Below are 19,841 nucleotides of genomic sequence, written 5' to 3' on the forward strand. Positions count from 1 at the left end.
ACAGTCATTTTTTAATCCTCAAATTATCCATCTTAAACCAGTAAAGAGGCCCCTTCTGGTAACCTGGGATACTTCTGACACTATGATTTTAGTCTTAGATAACTTCCTCACTTTCTAGAATGGTAAGATATCTCAGGATCACCTTAAACATTTCCTGGCCCAGTTCAGAAACAACTACCTTCAAGGATCCCTTCCTCCTTTTGTAAGAAACAACAACAACCACAACAAAAACTTAGATATTTAGAGACCACAATCTGGGTGCCAACTCAATGCTAAGAGATTGTCTTTACTTCTAGGCCTTTTCAGCAGCAGTTGTAAGAAAAGTATAAGAAAAATGAGTTAATACTTTTATTTCCATTATAAATTTAAAATTCAAGTTTCACTTCTTTAATTCTATATTCTAGTTCCTTATGATGCTAATCACTTGCTTCATTTTGGAATATGTGCTAATAGTTTCAAAATACATTGAACACAGTTTAAGATCACTCTGAGAATTCTTTTTTTCAAACATAAGATATATCCACTAGAAATGTTCAAATCAGATCACTTGAAGTAATTTTTTTTCCTCTGCATAGGCAGGTTACTTACTTGGTAGTTAAATTCACTTATTTCCATTTGTTTGAATTTCTTTTAAATTTGAATTTTTCTTTTTGATTTAACTTTTACATTTAGCGTGTGAAAGAGCTACATGACTCCAAAGTCAAATCTAGGTAAAATCAAGGCATAGCCCTGTATATCTTATATCTATACCACCCTACCCACATGGTTTTCTCCCTTCTTCTAAAACTATTACTTTTTAGTTTACCCTTTTATCACTCTTTTTGAAAAATATCAATATGATTTGTTAATTCATATTCCCTTCTATTATTTAAAGGTAGCATTCTAAAACATTTTGCGGTATTTGTTCACAAATATCCTGACAATAACTCCATAGGAATACATAAAAAAATTCCATGTTCCCATTGCACTGTTGCCAAGTGCTCCTTTGTGCAAACACAAATGTCTATATAGGAAAAATTTTTCAGACAAACCTCAAATAAGGAATAAAAAGAAACAAAAGGTTGGTCTTCTTCATATTACAAAAGAATTGTTATCTATATAGAAAAAGACTTCCAGTTGAATATGGCAGATTGAACACACACATTCACAACTGCACTCTCTTAAAACACTAAAATGCAGAAGTAAAGGGAATTTTCAGAAGGCTTTCATAGCTGTCAAGGAGAAAAGAAAGGATGTGACAGTAACAATGTTTTGGAATCTAGAAAGTGGAAAGAAAGCAGCAGCAATTCAGGACCTGAAAAAACTGAATGATCAGCCACAATGCAGAACACAGGACAGAATTTATTTCATAGAACCTCTCAAAAAATTCAAATTGATGGTTTCAAGTATCTCTGGAATTAGGGGCAGAAGTGGGACTGAAAACAGACAGAAGGGCTGCCTGAAAGTCAGCTTAAAAAGAAGTCTGATCAGCTTCCCTTCAATATTCCACATAGCCACCCCCATGGTATCTTTTGGAAGGCAGGCAAACATTAAGAACAGTAGAGTACCACAGAAATTAATCAAAGCTTATGCAGGAAAACTTAGAAACCACTTCCCCCACCCAGTCATCCTCTCCCGCTAGGCTTACACTCTCTGCAGGCAGCTAACTATAGAGCCTTTTCTACGGAATCTGACCAGAACAAAGATTAAAGATGCCGCTATTAGAGATTCCCCCAAACAAATCCATGACAAGATTCCCCCAAAGCAAAGGCCACAAGTGACAAGGTCCCACGTTCCCACACAGTTTTCGAACAGCTATTTACTGACTTTTAAGTATTTGAAGAAATCTCTAATTTAAAATCTGAAGCCAAGACAACACACAGAAAAGGCAATGTGGAAGGAGAAAAAATGACAAATGAAACTTCGTATCTCCACTGATGTAAGAGAACTTAAACTCATGAAACAAGAATAAGATAGTAGAGTAAGAATGTTCTCTTAGAGAAAGCTTAAGTAATGTAAATCTTCTGAATATAAGGGCTAGAAAATAAAGCTGAGGAAATTTCCTAGACAGTAAAAAATTTAAAAAGCAAGTTCCTGGAGGATGGTCCAAGAGAGTGGTAAGAAAATCCTCCTCCTGTGGACACACCCAATCTACAGCTACATATGCTCATTTCCCTGTGAAAAAGATCTGATAACTTCCCACAACAAAGGATAAAAGGACCAGATCAAAACAGGTAGAAGAAGTAGAGATATAGTCTCCCAAAAAACACCCCACTCATGATGTGGTAACACACAACAAGAAGGGATCTCACCAGACAGGTGCTTTTCTCAGAGGAGTAAAAAGTTGGTACCCCATATCAAGGCCCCCACTCCTGGGATCTACCACAGAGAAATAAACCCACAGAACACCTAACTTGGAAAACCAAAAAGGCTAACAACCAGAGGGGTCTTAAAGTGCTGTAAGGAAACAGATGACCCCTCTTAAAGGGCTTGCTTGTAGTTTCGCTCCAAAATCCACGAAAGAAACAGTAGTCTAGAAAGGCTGCTAGACTATATATAAGGGAGACTCATTTGCTAATATGGGGACATTGGTTGGAAGGGAAGAGGACAGTTGAGATTCTCCTCAGAGGCAGATAAGGATGGCAGATGCCACAGATGCACTCTCCACATAGTCAGCTAGCAGGGCTACTACCACCTTGCTGGCACAGCAGGGGTGAGCTTTCATGGTACTTGCTAAGGCTGGTGAAGAGTTGTAGCACTCCCGACTTCCGAGCTAGAGCATGAGCCCAAGCTGTCAGGGCAGTCTCCTGTTCCCAACCTAAAGCCAGTACACAAGGTACTCTCCTGCTCCATTAAGGAAGCCCGTGGATACATATACTCAAGACATTTTCCTGTTGTCTTTGTAAAGCTAGTGAGAATGCCCTGTTCTCTACACCTTCTACCTGCCTTGCTCAAGCCAACAGATGCACACAAACCACACAGGGGACACAGCTTGATCACCAGGCCCTGATGGCCATGAGGGCTCCAGAGCTCCATCAGATTATAACAACAGGAAAGACCATGCTTGGCAGGCCGTCAATCCCAGAGCCCTACACAACCAGCAAACTGAAATAATCCCAATCTTCCTATGAAAAAGGTCTATTTACTTAGCCTACAGCTTTTGCCTAAGGAATAGGTTTCAGGTTTCCCACACATCAAGGGGCTAAGGAGGCACTCCAAGGAAACAAAAACAGGGAAACACTATCCTTGCATACCCCCACCCCAGCCTCACTACAGCTTGATAAGACCTCCCAGAGAATATATTATACATTCATCTGGAACTCAGATTTTTGCAACTCACACCTCCCACAGGACTAAACATATTTGCACACCTTCAAAGCTGCTGCCTCATGACCTGGCTTCTAATCAGCTGAACTAGATGCTAAATGAGCTTCCTCCCCTTGGATCACTCATAGGCCTTGGCAAGCCTCAGTAAACATTATTTCAGCTCAGGTCTTGATCTCAGGGTCATGAGTTCAAGTCCTATATTGGCTCCATGCTGGGCATGGAGCCTACTTAAAAATTTTTTTTTAAAAAAAGGCATTATTTTTTTTTGGATAAACTCCTAGAAACAATACTCCAAGAGATCGAAGGGGAGAAACTGACAGCAATACAGTAATAGGGGATTTTAACATCCTAGTTATAACAGATCATCCAGACAGAAAAGCAGTAAGGAAATAATTGGATTAAATAATGCATTAGACCAGTTGGACATAACAGATCTATCTACACAGACACACAGAATATTTGTCCAAAATTCAGAAAATACATTCTTCTCAAGTGTGCATAGAACATTCTTCAAGACAGATCACATGTTGGGCCACAAAGTGAGTCTCAATATAGAAAACTGAAATAGGGCAGCCCGGGTGGTTCAGCGGTTTAGCACTGCCTTCAGCCCAGGGTGTGATCCTGGAGACCCAGGATGGAGTCCCATGTCAGGCTCCCTGCATGGAGCCTGCTCCTCCTTCTGCCTGTGTCTCTGCCTCTCTCTATGTCTCTCACGAATAAATAAATAAAATCTTAAAAAAAATAAGCTGAAAAAAAAAACCTGAAATAATTTCAAGCATCTTTTCCAACCACAATATTATAAAACTAGAAATCAATCACAAAGGGAAACTGGAAAAACTATAAATATGTAGAGATTAACATGTTACTGAACTACTGGGTAATAGAATAAATCAAAGACGAAAAAAATACCTAAAGACAAATGAAAACAGAAATACAACATACCCAAATCTGGGATGCAGTAAAAGTGGTCCTAAGAAGGAAGTTCTAGCAATACAGGTCTGTATCAAGAAACAGGAACTATCAAAGAATTTAACTTTACACCTAAAGGAACTAGCGGGAAAAAATAAAGCCCAAAGTTGGAAGAAAGTAATAAAGATCAGGTAAAAAATAAATCGAGACAAAAAGGTAACAGGAAAGATCAACAAAGCTAAGAGTTGGTTCTTTGAAAGATAATACTGATAAGCTATTAGAGCTAGACTCACCAAGAGAAAGAGGGCACAAATGAATAGTCAGAAATAAAAGAAGTCAAAAATGATACCACAAAAGTATAACAGGATCATAAGAGACTACTACAAACAATTATACACCAATATATTGGATAAACTCCTAGAAACAATATTCCAAGACTGAATCATGAAACAGAAAATCTGAACAAAATGATTGCTGAGAAGATTGAATCAGGATCAAAAACCCAGACAAGAAGGCTTCAGTGGTGAATTCTACCAAACATTCAAAGATTTAACAACTATTCCTTCTAAATTATTCCCAAAAGATGAAGAGAAAGGAAAGCTTCCAAATTCATTTTATGAACCAGCACTACCCTAATACCAAAACCAGACAAAGACACCACAAAAAAAGAAAATTAAGGGCCAATATCCCTAATGAACATAGATGCAAATACTCTCAATATTAGCAAATTGAATTCAACAATACTTTAAATGTATCATATACCATGATCAAGTGAGAATTATTCTAGGAATGCAAAGATGGTTCAACATCCACAAATCAACATGATACACATTAACAAAATGAAGGATATATGATCATCTTGAGGACCCATCTATTTGCTGTCTACAAGAGACCCATTTTAGACAGAAGGACACCTACAGCCTGAAAATAAAAGGTTGGAGAACCATTTACCATTCAAATGGTCCTCAAAAGAAAGCAGGGGTAGCCATCCTTATAGCAGATAAACTAAAATTTACCCCGAAGACTGTAGTGAGAGATGAAGAGGGACACTATATCATACTTAAAGGATCTATCCAACAAAAGGACTTAACAATCCTCAATATATATGCCCCGAATGTGGGAGCTGCCAAATATATAAATCAATTATTAACCAAAGTGAAGAAATACTTAGATAATAATACACTTATACTTGGTGACTTCAATCTAGCTCTTTCTATACTCGATAGGTCTTCTAAGCACACAACATCTCCAAAGAAACGAGAGCTTTAAATGATACACTGGACCAGATGAATTCCACAGATATCTACAGAACTTTACATCCAAACTCAACTGAATACACATTCTTCTCAAGTGCACATGGAACTTTATCCAGAATAGACCACATACTGGGTCACAAATCGGGTCTGAACCGATACCAAAAGATTGGGATCGTCCCCTGCATGTTATCAGACCATAATGCCTTGAAATTAGAACTAAATCATAACAAGAAGTTTGGAAGGACCTCAAACACGTGGAGATTAAGGACCATGCTGCTAAAAGATGAAAGGGTCAACCAGGAAATTACGGAAGAATTAAAAAGATTCATGGAAACTAATGAGAATGAAGATACAACCGTTCAAAATCTTTGGGATGCAGCAAAAGCAGTCCTAAGGGGGAAATACATCACAATACAAGCATCCATTCAAAAACTGGAAAGAACTCAAATACAAAAGCTAACCTTACACATAAAGGAGCTAGAGAAAAAACAGCAAATAGATCCTACACCCAGGAGAAGAAGAGAAATGCCCAGAAATCAGTGGCATTTCTATACACTAACAATGAGACTGAGGAAAGAGAAATTAAGGAGTCAATCCCATTTATAATTGCACCCAAAAGCATAAGATACCTAGGAATAAACCTAACCAAAGATGTCAAGGATATATACCCTCAAAACTATAGAACACTTCTGAAAGAAATTGAGGAAGACACAAAGAGATGGAAAAATATTCCATGCTCATGGATTGGCAGAATTAATATTGTGAAAATGTCAATGTTACCCAGGGCAATATACACGTTTAATGCAATCCCTATCAAAATACCATGGACTTTCTTCAGAGAGTTAGAAACAAATTATTTTAAGATTTGTGTGGAATCAGAAAAGACCCCGAATAGCCAGGGGAATTTTAAAAAAGAAAACCATATCTGGGGCATCACAATACCAGATTTCAGGTTGTACTACAAAGCTGTGGTCATCAAGACAGTGTGGTACTGGCACAAAAACAGACACATAGATCAATGGAACAGAATAGAGAACCCAGAAGTGGACCCTGAACTTTATGGTCAACTAATATTCGATAAAGGAGGAAAGACTATCCATTGGAAGAAAGACAGTCTCTTCAATAGATGGTGCTGGGAAAATTGGACATCCACATGCAGAAGAATGAAACTAGACCACTCTCTTTCACCATACACAAAGATAAACTCAAAATGGATGAAAGATCTAAATGTGAGACAAGATTCCATCAAAATCCTAGAGAAGAACACAGGCAACACCCTTTTTGAACTCGACCACAGTAACTTCTTGCAAGATACATCCACGAAGGCAAAAGAAACAAAAGCAAAAATGAACTATTGGGACTTCATCAAGATAAGAAGCTTTTGCACAGCAAAGGATACAGTCAACAAAACTCAAAGACAACCTACAGAATGGGAGAAGATATTTGCAAATGACATATCAGATAAAGGGCTAGTTTCCAAGATCTATAAGGAACTTATTAAACTCAACACCAAAGAAACAAACAATCCAATCATGAAATGGGCAAAAGACATGAACAGAAATCTCACAGAGGAAGACATAGACATGGCCAACACGCACATGAGAAAATGCTCTGCATCCCTTGCCATCAGGGAAATACAAATCAAAACCACAATGAGATACCACCTCACACCAGTGAGAATGGGGAAAATTAACAAGGCAGGAAACAACAAATGTTGGAGAGGATGCGGAGAAAAGGGAACCCTCTTACACTGTTGGTGGGAATGTGAACTGGTGCAGCCACTCTGGAAAACTGTGTGGAGGTTCCTCAAACAGTTAAAAATAGACCTGCCCAAGACCCAACAATTGCACTGTTGGGGATTTACCCCAAAGATACAGATGCAATGAAACGCCGGGACACCTGCACCCCGATGTTTATAGCAGCAATGGCCACGATAGCCAAACTGTGGAAGGAGCCTCGGTGTCCATCGAAAGATGAGTGGATAAAGAAGATGTGGTTTATGTATACAATGGAATATTACTCAGCTATTAGAAATGACAAATACCCACCATTTGCTTCAACGTGGATGGAACTGGAGGGTATTATGCTGAGTAAAGTCAGTCAGTCGGAGAAGGACAAACATTATATGTTCTCATTCATGTGGGGAATATAAATAATAGTGAAAGGGAATATAAGGGAAGGGAGAAGAAATGTGTGGGAAATATCAGAAAGGGAGACATAACGTAAAGACTGCTAACTCTGGGAAACGAACTAGGGGTGGTAGAAGGGGAGGAGGGTAGGGGGTGAGAGTGATTGGGTGACGGGCACTGGGGGTTATTCTGTATGTTGGTAAATTGAACACCAATAAAAAAAAAAAAAAACTTCAGTGGCATTTTTCCACAGAACTAGGACAAACAGCAATTATAAAGGTTATTACCATGATAAAAGCTATGTACCAGACCAAAGTAGCAGCAGTCTTTTTTTTTTTTTTTTTTTTTTTTAAGATTTTATTTATTTGAGAGAGTACACACAAGCAGGGGAAGAGGGACAAGCAGACTCCCTAATGAGCACCGAGTCTGATAAAGGGCTCGATCGCAGGACCCTAAGATCATGACTGGAGCTGAAGTCAGATACTTAACAGCTGAGTCACCCAGCACCCACAACACCAGGTCTTCAGTAAACTCAAAAAGCTTTAAAAAATATTTTTGTTTCTTAAAGATTTTATTTATTCATGAGAGACACAAAGAGAGGGGCAGAGACATAGGTAGAGGGAGCAGCAGATTCCCTGCAGGGAGTCTGATACAGAACTCGATCCCAGGACCCTGGGATCACAACTTGAGCCAAAGGCAGATGCTCAACCACTGAGCCACTCAGGTATCCCAAAAAGATTTTTTTAATAAAATTAAAATCAATGGAATTTGCTCAATATTTGAATATACAGAAAGATTTAATAGGAAAGACCATGTGGAGGATTTAACAATGAAGTAGAATTTAAGTATATTTAAAAATATGCTGAAGAAAATTATTAGCTCTCGAGAAAATAAGAAGCTGTAGGGAAAAGAGTAATCACATAGCTGGGCTGTGAAGATTGTAGGTAGATACAGTATGACTCTAATGAAGGATACTGTTCAACTATATTGCATTGATGGGCAGCAGGGGGCTGGGAGGGGGATCCAGGTGTGTTTATGTGGGTGGTTGAGAGGGATAGGAGAGAGAAATCAAGGGATTATGCCTTAAATTAAAATCAAGTGTTAGAAGAATATGATCTAATGATCATCTAAAGCAGCCAAAAGTAATTGCCTTGGAGAACAAGAAGGAACTACTACTTTTGCTATTAACCTTGCATGTTTACTGTGTGCACAGATTTTCAGGTTGATTGAAAAAATAAAACAAATGGACAAATGATATGGAAAGAAACTCTGCTATCATAAAATGAACACAGCCAATAACTGTATCTCCATAAGAGCAATAAGATGCTCAAATTCAACTAGAGTCAGGTCAGTATGGATCAAAACAAGATCTTTCACCTATTAGGTTACCAAAACATTCCATCATCTGATACTGGTTAGAACAGCTTTCACAAAAAGCTTTTAAATATTTCAGTCAAGGGATCCCTGGGTGGCACAGCGGTTTAGCGCCTGCCTTTGGCCCAGTGCGCGATCCTGGAGACCCGGGATCGAATCCCACATCGGGCTCCCAGTGCATGGAGCCTGCTTCTCCCTCTGCCCCGCTCTCTCTCTCTCTCTCTCTCTCTCTCTGTGACTATCATAAATATAAAAAATAAAAAAAAAATAAAAAATTTCAGTCAAATAAAACCTACGGCCCAGTTTGGTCAAACTAGCCATATTTCAAGCTCTTAAGAGCCACAAGTAGCTAGTGGTAACCTGACCATGCAGATCTAGAACATTTCATCATCCCATAAAGCTCTACTGTATGGAACTGTTCTGGAGAAGGGAATCCTGAGAGGCTAGGCCTGGAGGTGGAAGCCAGATATGACTAAGAACAGCCATGTAGTATCCAATCAGACAGGTGGCCAGAGTTACTGAAGTCAGCAGTCTGGACCAGAAGGGCCCCTCCCTCACTGAGCCATAGGATCTAGCACCTAGGCTTTTATTCCCCAGGCAGGAAAACCCAGTCCACCTGACAAGTTTGAAAAAAGTACCAAACCAAGGCCAAACATTCTTAAAAATTAAAAATGACTGCCAAGATAAATTTAAGAACAGCTTCTTTGAGCAAAACAAAGATTAAAATGGAAAAGCTAAGGGATGGTCACTCCTCTAAATGCAACATCTCATTCACAGATGCACCAGAAAGAGAAAGCAGAAGAAGAAATATGATCAAATACACAACAGAAGCAAAAACCCCTGTGCCAAAGGATGCAAGTCTTCAGCATAAAATTGCCTAACTAATGCCTTAAAAGTTCCTAGAATAAGTTACACCCTCATGAAACATCAGGTTCTAGAAACTTTTAGAGGCAAAAAAGAAACTTAGACATAGGACTTGGCAATACTAGATGTGGGAAGACAATGTAACCATATTTTCAGTCTCAACTGAGTAAAACTACATTGAGCCATAAGACCCTTATATTAAAAAGAATATATATCATACAAAATGTACTCTCAGACCCTTAAGTACATAGGTCAAAGAAGATTTTAGAGAAGTTTAAAAATAATTTGAAGTGAAAACAAAAATACAACTTATCAAAATCTGTAGGACGCAGCAAAAGCAGTAATTAGAAGAAAATTTATAGCATTGAATGTATATGATCAGAAAATAGGTCTAAAAATCAATAATCAAGGCTCCCACATAGGAAATTAGGAAAAGAACTAAAACCAAATGAAATAAAAAATAAAAACAGAATCAATTAAGTAAAAAACAAAAATAAAATCAACAGAGGAAAAAAAGTTGGTCTTTTAAAAACATCAATAAAATTGATAAGCTTCTAGGCAGGTTAAAGAAAAAAAAATTACTAGTATCAGAATTCAAAGAGAGAATCATTACTAATCCCATGGACAATTAAAAGGAATAAAGGAAAAAAAAAATTAAAAAAAAATAAAAATAAAAGGAATAAAGGAATATTATGAACAATCTATATCCACTAAATCAAGATCAGACAATGATATTACAAAATATACAGACTGGTATCTCTCATGAGCATAGACATAAAAATCCTCAACAAAGAATAGCAAATCAAATCTAAGAATGTATAAAAAGAATTATATGCCATGACAAAATGGGATTTACTTTAGCTATGCCATGTGGAGTTCAATATTCAAAGATTAATATAACCTACCACAATCAACAGGATTTTTAAAAAACACTTATTGCAGCATTATTTATGGAGGCAAAATCCTAGATACAACCTGATATCCATTATTAGGAGAAAAGTTTGAAAATATTATGGCAAAGCCATATCAAAGTACTACTGAGCTATTAAAAAGTGTTTAATTCTGCACTCATCTAGGAAGTTGCTTATGATTACACATAAGAAAATTGAATATTGTATATGCTATTTCTATAAAGAGGAAACAAAAATTCTGTGGTTATGAATATATGTTTGATACATCATTATGATGCAGAGAAAGTCTACAAGTATAACCAAAATGTTATCGTTGGTAACAGCCAGGAAATAGAACTTAGCCAGGTAAAGATGGAAGATAGACAAGTTAGCTTTTCCTTTGTGCACCTTTGTGTGGTTAAACTCATATCAATCCTGGATGGCTTTAGAAGTCTAAAAGAGTCCAAGAAGCAAAAACATCCTATCTAGAGTGAACCCTCCTATTTTTACTTTGAAGTTGCTCACATCAAGGCCTACTCTGCCTGCATAGTCCATAATCCTGGTTACTTCTTCAACCTGAATCACCTAAGACATTGTTAGAGGCTGATCAGGAACCTAACTATCTAGAATAGCTATCCTGATTTTCATTATTAACATGCTGAATGATATTTTAGAATCTTTGAATCAGATCGAGAAAATATGCTAAAAATTCCACAAGTTTAAAGCATGGACACATACCTTTTTTCTTCAGAAGAGTTCATATTTTCTCCATAAAGTAGCAAGGTAAGTCCTTCTTCTACAGAGGCAATCCTTGCCAAAATATCAGCTATGTGAATTAAAGCTGCTTCAGAGCAATTTGGAGCAGCCTGTACATTAAAAAGATAACAAATCATATAATTTTATGACATGCTAACATTTCACAGACTAAAATTTTAGGGTCGTAGTGTAATCTAATAAAGCTATATTACCACAACAACAAAAAAAGTTAATGATTGTTTGGCTGCAAAGTACATCTGAATGATATGTGTCATTATGTTATATTCACTTACCAGCACAGTTGATGAGGCAGATGCATACAGATTTTTTACTCAAACCAGTTACTGTTTATTAAGACAGCAGAGAGAACTGCTGTTCCCATTACAGTTTTATATATAGTTCTGTTTGACAAATGCAGTAGCTCCTCTATTTCCAGTTTGCCCTTTACTTTCCATTCACTGGTTCCTGAGTATCCACCCCAATTTTATCATACATGGTTTCTAACACACTGCCATCATTTCTAAGGAACACTATCCCTTCCTGCAATTGGTTGGGTCATGAGTTATAGGTCTGAGTAAGGACAACCAATTCATGAGATAGCCAATAGCAAATGATGTCATCTAATGGGGGCTGAACCAATCATATTTCTTCACTTTTAATTTTAAGTGGAAATACTATAAAATAGCCTTGCCAGTATTTAGCAAATTAGTACAAGCAAATACTAAAAAACTAGAGTGATATTAATACTGGTGCCCATCTAGAAGCCTAAGTCTACTAGAGTTTCTGTTCTTTCTGAGGCCTACTTACCTGTCTATACCTGCACAGCTGCCAATACACATATGCTCTATAAGAAATCTAAGTATCTATACTTTGCAACCAATACGTCCTAAGAAATTCAGTGAGTTAACTAATGAGTCAGGCATACTTACCTGAATATTTCCTTATTATATGAGGCTTTATTATACAGTGTATTACTTTCACATTGAATACCTTCCTTAAAACAACTTCTCTGCCTGGAATACTTTCCTTCTCTCCTATATTCACTTTTTTAAACCTTTCTATTCCTCATCCAGTATTTTAATAGTCTGCCTTTCCTATTAGAATAGGTTCCTTTAGAGCAAAGTCTTTTTTTTTTTTTTAAGATTTTATTTATTTATTCATAGAGACACAGCTAGAGAGAGAGAGGCAGAGACACAGGCAGAGGTAGAAGCAGGCATCATGCAGAGAGCCCGATGTGGGACTCGATCCCGGGTCTCCAGGATCACACCCCGGGCTGCAGGTGGCGCTAAACCGCTGCGCCACCGGGGCTGCCCCAAAGTATAAGTCTTAAGCTCTTCTATATTTCAAACGTAGCAAAGAGCCAATGATACAGTAGTGACTCAATGGGTGATACTCAATGCTTTAAGATTAAATACAGAATGCCTATCATGTGCTAGAGGGCCGTTTCTTTCACTCAAGAATAATTCCAGCATAATTAGAGAAGTAGATAACATGGGAATATAGTAAAATAAACATAACTTTTCCAGGGAGGACTAGGACAAATTTTCGAAGAAAAAAAAAAAAACTGGCCTGAAGAAAGGAATTTTTCACTTAGACCAAGACTTTCCAGGGTGGGAAAAGTATGCAAACATAGGGAAATCTTATAACCTTGTTCAAAAAATACAAAGAATCTGTTATAAATGAAATACATGGGGTAAAATAGGAAAAATACATAGAATATAACAGAAAAGTTGATAAATTTCAGACTTTTTAACTACACATTTTTATCTAGCAGGCAACAAGCAGGAAAGTACTGTGACAGCCTTGGTGACGAGACAGCAGACAGGCCAGAAAAGTGAAAGACTAAAAAAATAAAATTATTTCAATATTCCAAGCAAGGAATTATTAGAGCTTAAATAAAATCGGTAGCAAATGGGATTAAAAGACATACATGGATCTAAGAGAGGCACGGGAGAACAAGTCTATAGGACTTAACAAGTCTATAGGGCTTAATTATAAATGGAATAAAGAAAATGAGGAAGAAGCCTAGATGAACAGCATTCCTACTCATCACACAGGGAAATGTGATGAAGAAGCAGAGCAGGAGCAAAAAAAAAAAAAAAAGAAAGAGAGAAAAGAAAAGATTTGAAAAGTGACAAATCAAAAAGTACTGTTTTAAAAACTGAGTTTGATTTGTTCGTGGAATAACTCAAAAAGGTGTTTAGCAAGCATCTAATGACAAATCTGGAGCTAGAGATCTAAATTTAGAAGTTAAAAAAAAAAAAAAGAAGTTAACTACACATCTAATTTTCAGAACTGGAGGAAGTCACCTAGCAAATGCATACTGAGAGAAGAGTGAACCAAGTTGTGACTCACTGAAGACAGCAGGAAAGGGGAGCCCTCATAGGTGAGAGAAAAAGAATGCTTAGAAAGGGAAGGTACAGGGATCCCTGGGTGGCTCAGCGGTTTAGTGCCTGCCTTTGGCCCAGGGTGCGATCCTGAAGTCCCAGGATCGAGTCCTGCGTCAGGCTCCTGGCGTGGAGCCTGCTTCTCCCTCCTCCTCCTCCTCTCTCTCTCTCTCTCTCTCTCTCTATCATGAATATATAAATAAATAAATCTTTAAAAAAAAAAAAAGAAAGAAAGGGAAGGTACAAAATATATAGGAATTCAGGAAAGCCAGGTAAACAATTTTAGAAGTTGTCTATGGTGTTAATCAGTCGATAATAGTCTCTAAAGTGGTTACTAGTTACAGGTGTAGCAAGTTACAAGCAACAGCAATCAAAGAAGCATCAAGGATGTAATGGAAGTAAGATGATAACGCAATGTTTTGAAACATGACAGAATAGAGGGAGCCAAGACTATAGAGGGAGCCAGGACAACTATGGCAGTCGTGCATAATTAAAAGCTTATCATTAAAAAGATCAGGTATTAGGTGGTAACTAAAGATGTGTACTGGATGATCAAGAGCTTCTTTTATCCCAACTATGAGACAGATTCAGGTATATTTATAGATAAAGGAAAGAAGCCACAAGAAGATAAAAAGTTAAATATATATGAAAGCAAAAATAAACAACTCTGAAACAAAGTCCAAGAGCACATTTCTCAAACATGGTAAATGGTTCATATTTCATATTACTATTGACATCATGGCATTCTACTATATTAAACTGTATTAGGAATTCTGTTGGTTCTTCTCTATTATCTTCCTAAGGCTAACCATGAAATCAAAATTATCTCCCCTTAATTTCCTAGAATTCCATACTTTGTACCACATTCAGATAAATGCTGTTTTCTGAACGAGCGATAAATAATGACCATATGATAGCGTGAACAGCTGCCCAGCCCATTAAGTGGAGATGAAAACAGTAAAAATACAAAACACACACACGGAAAGGCAAAACCTTTAGCCTATTAAGATTTAAGTCATTCCCCAAAGCTTAAGTCGTAGAAATGAACAGACAGCAGTGCAAGTAGTGTTATCAACTCTGCCACCTATTAAATATCTGCCCTTGAGAAATCCACTTCTTTCAGCCTCATTTGTAAGGATTAAATTATATAATATAAAGAAATAGGCCATACAAACTGTAAAGAGACATAAACATCCCAGTTCTGAACATACATATAAGTTTTTTTCTAAAAAACTAGTTCTTCATACAAAACAGAGTTGACTTCAGAAAAATAATGTAAAGGCTATAAAATTACTATTAAAACAAATAAGAAAATTCACAGGATTTATTAAATGTGCAAGACAAATATCTTAATAACTTCTCTCAATCCTCAAAATCATAGGAAAAAAATTGTATGTATTGTCCCCCTACATTGTCAATAACAAATCAATTGACTACATAAACTATGATCTAACAGTAAATAAAAATCTATGTCGGCATAAAATACATTCATACATGGAAAGATAGTATAATAACTATTTCAAATACATCAAATTTAGAAACAAAGTCCCCCTGAGTATTCCCTAATACCCAATTAAGAAACTCTCTTTAGTAAATACCAACCTTGGTTTCTTTCATTAAATTATGAATAGGCTGAAGAAGTGCCTCAATCACAGTATTATTATATAGGCATTCGACTGCACACTCTTTTTGATCACAGAGTATCTGAAGAACTTCAGTCACCATACTTGCAGGAGAGTAATTATCTGATAAATAAGTACTTTTAGAAATTAAAATTTTAAACATTAAGAACTCAATATATCCTCAATATATCTTATTTATGAGTTAGCCATTGTTGTTCTAAAAAAGCTCAATATTAAGGTTAAATAGGTAAAAAAAAAAAAAATCATACAACACATTGCCCAAAAGATGAGGTATTGTTAAATAATAACCTGAAATTTAGGGGAAATCAATTAAGCTTAAAATATACTCAAGTCAATTTTTTAAAAAAGTAAATGACAAATCTGAATGCTGAGAAACAACAGATCATTCACTGTTTGACATTAAGTCACTGCTTAACAGTGAAGATACAATTTGAAGCAAATTTATAACTTTTCTCCTCCCAGAAACACTTACTAGTATTTACTTTTTCCTTTTCTTAAAATATGTATTTGGGGCACCCAGGTGTCTCAGTTGGGCATCTGACTCTTGATTTCAGCTCAGGTCACAACCTTGGGGTTATGAGATGGAGCCCCACATTGGGCTCCACACTCAACAGTGAGTCTGCATGCGTTTCTCTCTTCTTCTCCTTGTGCCCCGCGCCCCCAGCAATTGCATATACACGCAGGCACACACACTCTATAACAAATAAATAAATCTTTAAAAAATATATATGTATTCAAGTGTTCGGCCTGGTAGAAAATGAAAGTAAAATAAATGATGGCCAAAAAGGCAGAAAAGATGAAAGCTCCTTTAAGACTAATATACCATTTTTTGTATTACCATAAAACTGGTGAAATGAATGAGCATTGTAAAGACTTTCTTTTAAAATATATATAGGAAAACACAAATATAAATAAATGTAACACAGGGAATAGTCACTAAAATCAGTGTGATATTTTTGGTTTCATAAATTGATATATTTTCAGGTTATTTGACCTAATACACTCACAAAATAATGTTTTACAAGAAAGTAAGGAATCAAAAAGTTAGCAGCTTATGGTTGTAAGATATAATATTAAGATTAAACCAAAATTCTTAATTTAGCTTACATTATTCTATACTCCAAGAACACACTAAGACTTTAAGTCAATACTTGACAAAAAGAAAATGGAGAAAAAAGTGATCTCTTCAACCAGTTCCAGACCCTCTTTGAAATGAGAGATACTACCAATGAGCATATGTCCATTCATTCATTCACCCATTTTTTATCTACTTTTGAGTACCTACTATGTGCCAGACACTGTGCTAGTACTATAATAGAAGTAACTAAGACAAAGAAAATTAAAAAACACTCCACTAGATGGTAAACCAAGACACTGACACACAATTATAAGAGGGAACATTTTTTACAAAGGAAGCATAGTATGTTATCGGAGCATATAGCAAGAGGACCTAAACTACATATTTATACATGGAAATGCTATAAAGGCAGAAAGAAGTTTAAGAGCCATTGTTAAGACTAATAAGCTGTTATAATTACATAAATAAAACATGCCGATTGACAGATGGATATATCACTACTATTTATGGCCCAAACTACTTTTTTTCTTTAATTCACTTGAATTCTTCTCAGAATTTTGCCAGCATTTCTAAGATAACTTCCAGTTTTAGAACACTATGAATCTATAGAATATGGGAGTGTTTGTTATTAAAATGTTTTACTTTGTAAACTTTCATTAATATTCAGAGGGAAAAGTATAAGTTATCTTTTAAATGTTAATATTTTAAACTTTTTTATAAGCTAGCCAACTGCTAAAGACTAAAAGTCATTATACTGAAAAACATGAAGCTTTTGTTTTTGCCTTATTCTTTAATGAGAGAGGATCTGAAATTTTGGATGTGAGCTAAAATAAGCAGGCTGATCAAAACATCAGGCAAGTATAAAGCATAAAACTGCAAGAAAGAACACATTACTACCTATCAATCAAATTTCCCTTAATAGCATTTCTTAAGAACATCTTGATCTTAAGAACATTAAAATGCTCAGCAAAATTGATTCTACATAAAAGCTAGTAAATTGGGAACATCTTAAAACATCAATGAACAAAATTAAATTTCATGGTTTACTTCTAGGTCCAATGTAATTTGTTATGAATAATATTGCATCTTAGGAATCCTCTTTACCAAACTAGGTCAGTCACTCAAAACATCTAGACAATGGAATATTAAGTATTTTTAGATGTTTTCTATTACACTATTTAAAATAGAAGCAAAATTACCTAAATGTGCAGCTGATGTCATCTTTGGACAACTTGGTGAGTAATAGATAAGTTGGGTAAACAGAACCAGCAGATCTGTAAGGGATACTAAATCTTCGAAAAGGAAAAAAGAAGATTATTTTCTAGTATATTCTTACAACTTAGAAAAATTTAACTGAGCTTCCCATTCTCCCGATTTTTTAGACACTGTGGTAAAATTAGGGAGAAGGGGGCTGGAACCCCAGACAGAGGACCCCATGAAAACAAATTAGACATGGGAAGTTAAAAGGTGGCAAGGACAGTAACGTCAGCAGATGCTACACACAGGTGTAACTTTACCACTTATGGTGGACCCATCAGTTGATATAAACCTATGACAGGAAGATCTAAGAATCTCATCAGGGCTGTGAGCTTATTAGAAACGATAAAATTCAGGCTTATATGCTGTTCCAGCCAATTTATCTAAACGGAAATGTACAAGAGGTGTCAAATTTCTTCTAAGAAATATTTTAGGCAAAATTATTTGTTTCTGTTACAAATACTTAACTCTGATGTTGTCACAAAGTTACAAAAGTAACTTTAGTAACAGTTAATAAAGTAACTATAGGCAATTTACAAATGAACAAGTATGGCAGTCTTTCAATAAGACTTTACATACACCAAAATTTTAATCTTATTCCACATGTCACAAAATAGCTTTGTAATTTTTTCCAGCAATTAACTCACAAGCCACACAAACGTACCAGATTTGGCCCATTGGTTGTAATTTACAAACCCCTGCTGCAGAATCTTTACATCAAGATTCTGGTGAAAACACGTGAAACTTAGAGGTAAGTGTTGACTTATGTTAATACCGTAGAATATGGCTCCCAAAACTGAGTTTCGAGATGACCCATGACATTCGATAGGCCAAAAAGTTGATGTTAAAAGTCAACATAAAGTGCTAAATTACAAATGACAGACATAGAAACTTCAATTCAATACCTGCAATAACATCACAAATATTTATTAATCTATTTCTGTAAAGGTCAACAATATCCTATAAAATGGCAGCTCTTTTCTTGAAAGTCTACTCTAAATGCTCATTATACCTAGAATTACACAATCACAGGATATACAAGTACATAAAACAGTTTTTGTTACGGAAGTCACAGCATAAATGAGGAGAAAGACTTAAGTAAAACAACTGGGAAACAGCACAAGTGTTCAAAATGAAGACACTCCATAACATGATTGGCAAACTATAGCAATTATGGCCTAATTATGGAAGGACTGCAAGATAAAAGTATTTTGTTTTACATTTTTAAAGGTGTGTAAAGAGTGTCAAGGGTCCCCCAAACCATACCCAGACACAACGACTGGTAAAATCCAGAGCAAACCAGGTACAAGTGTCCAAGGGTCCTTTCCCGGGGAGTCACACAAAATACACTTAATTCTTCTAGCAACAAACTGTGACAACACGTGTGAAATGCTGGCTACCAAGAGGCTCCTTAGAGACTCAGTGCCCAAGATTCTTACTGGGGGCTGATGACATAAGCACTTTCTGCCTACCATATATCAAGATTTCAGGCTCCCAGAAGGAAAACAAGTATTCAATGTAAACTATGCTGTGTGTACAACTTTGGTAGGCCTAGTGAACCACTCTTATCAGTTCTAGGAGGAGTGAGAAATCCAAGTTTCCAGATGCCAGCTAAATGCAACCTTGCAAGCAGGCCTTCCTAAGGATAACAGTCTCATGCCTGCTGTGATAACTCTTTTGCACACACGAGCACATGAATACACAGATACAAAGGATATGCAACAGAGACAGTGTGTGGCCCACAAAACCAAAAACACTTACTATGGAAAAAGTTTGCTGATCCCTAGACTGTATTTCTAGTATAAATTTAAAGTTTTAAGGGAGGCAAAAAAAATAATACTATATGCTGAAATTTGATGGGGGAAACTCTAAAAAATAGGACTTAGGGTAACAGTAATATATCAAATGGTACAAGGCTTGGCAGTTTATAAAACAGTATTCTGACACTTTATCTCTGATCACCATAAAAACTGTATGAGCTCAGTATCAGTG

General features: G+C 36.3%; 1 protein-coding gene across 7 annotated transcripts in view; it reads right to left on the minus strand.

Moving 5' to 3' along the window:
• TBC1D32 (TBC1 domain family member 32) overlaps nucleotides 1-19,841 on the minus strand; it is a 211,104-nt gene that overhangs the window by 145,505 nt on the left and 45,758 nt on the right. For all 7 annotated transcript variants that reach the window (XR_013381762.1, XR_013381757.1, XM_077901391.1 and 4 more), the window contains 3 exons: nucleotides 17,792-17,884; nucleotides 15,474-15,616; nucleotides 11,467-11,594 (listed from right to left, as the gene is read on the minus strand). Coding sequence is in view for 5 of the 7 variants with exons in the window: in XM_077901391.1 (XP_077757517.1) it covers nucleotides 11,467-11,594; nucleotides 15,474-15,616; nucleotides 17,792-17,884 (364 nt within the window). In the remaining 2 variants the exon portion in view is untranslated. The remainder of the gene's footprint in view (nucleotides 1-11,466; nucleotides 11,595-15,473; nucleotides 15,617-17,791; nucleotides 17,885-19,841) is intronic.

The sequence above is a fragment of the Canis aureus genome, chromosome 1 (assembly GCF_053574225.1).
Source record: "Canis aureus isolate CA01 chromosome 1, VMU_Caureus_v.1.0, whole genome shotgun sequence".
In the NCBI taxonomy this organism is placed as follows: Eukaryota; Metazoa; Chordata; class Mammalia; order Carnivora; family Canidae; genus Canis; species Canis aureus.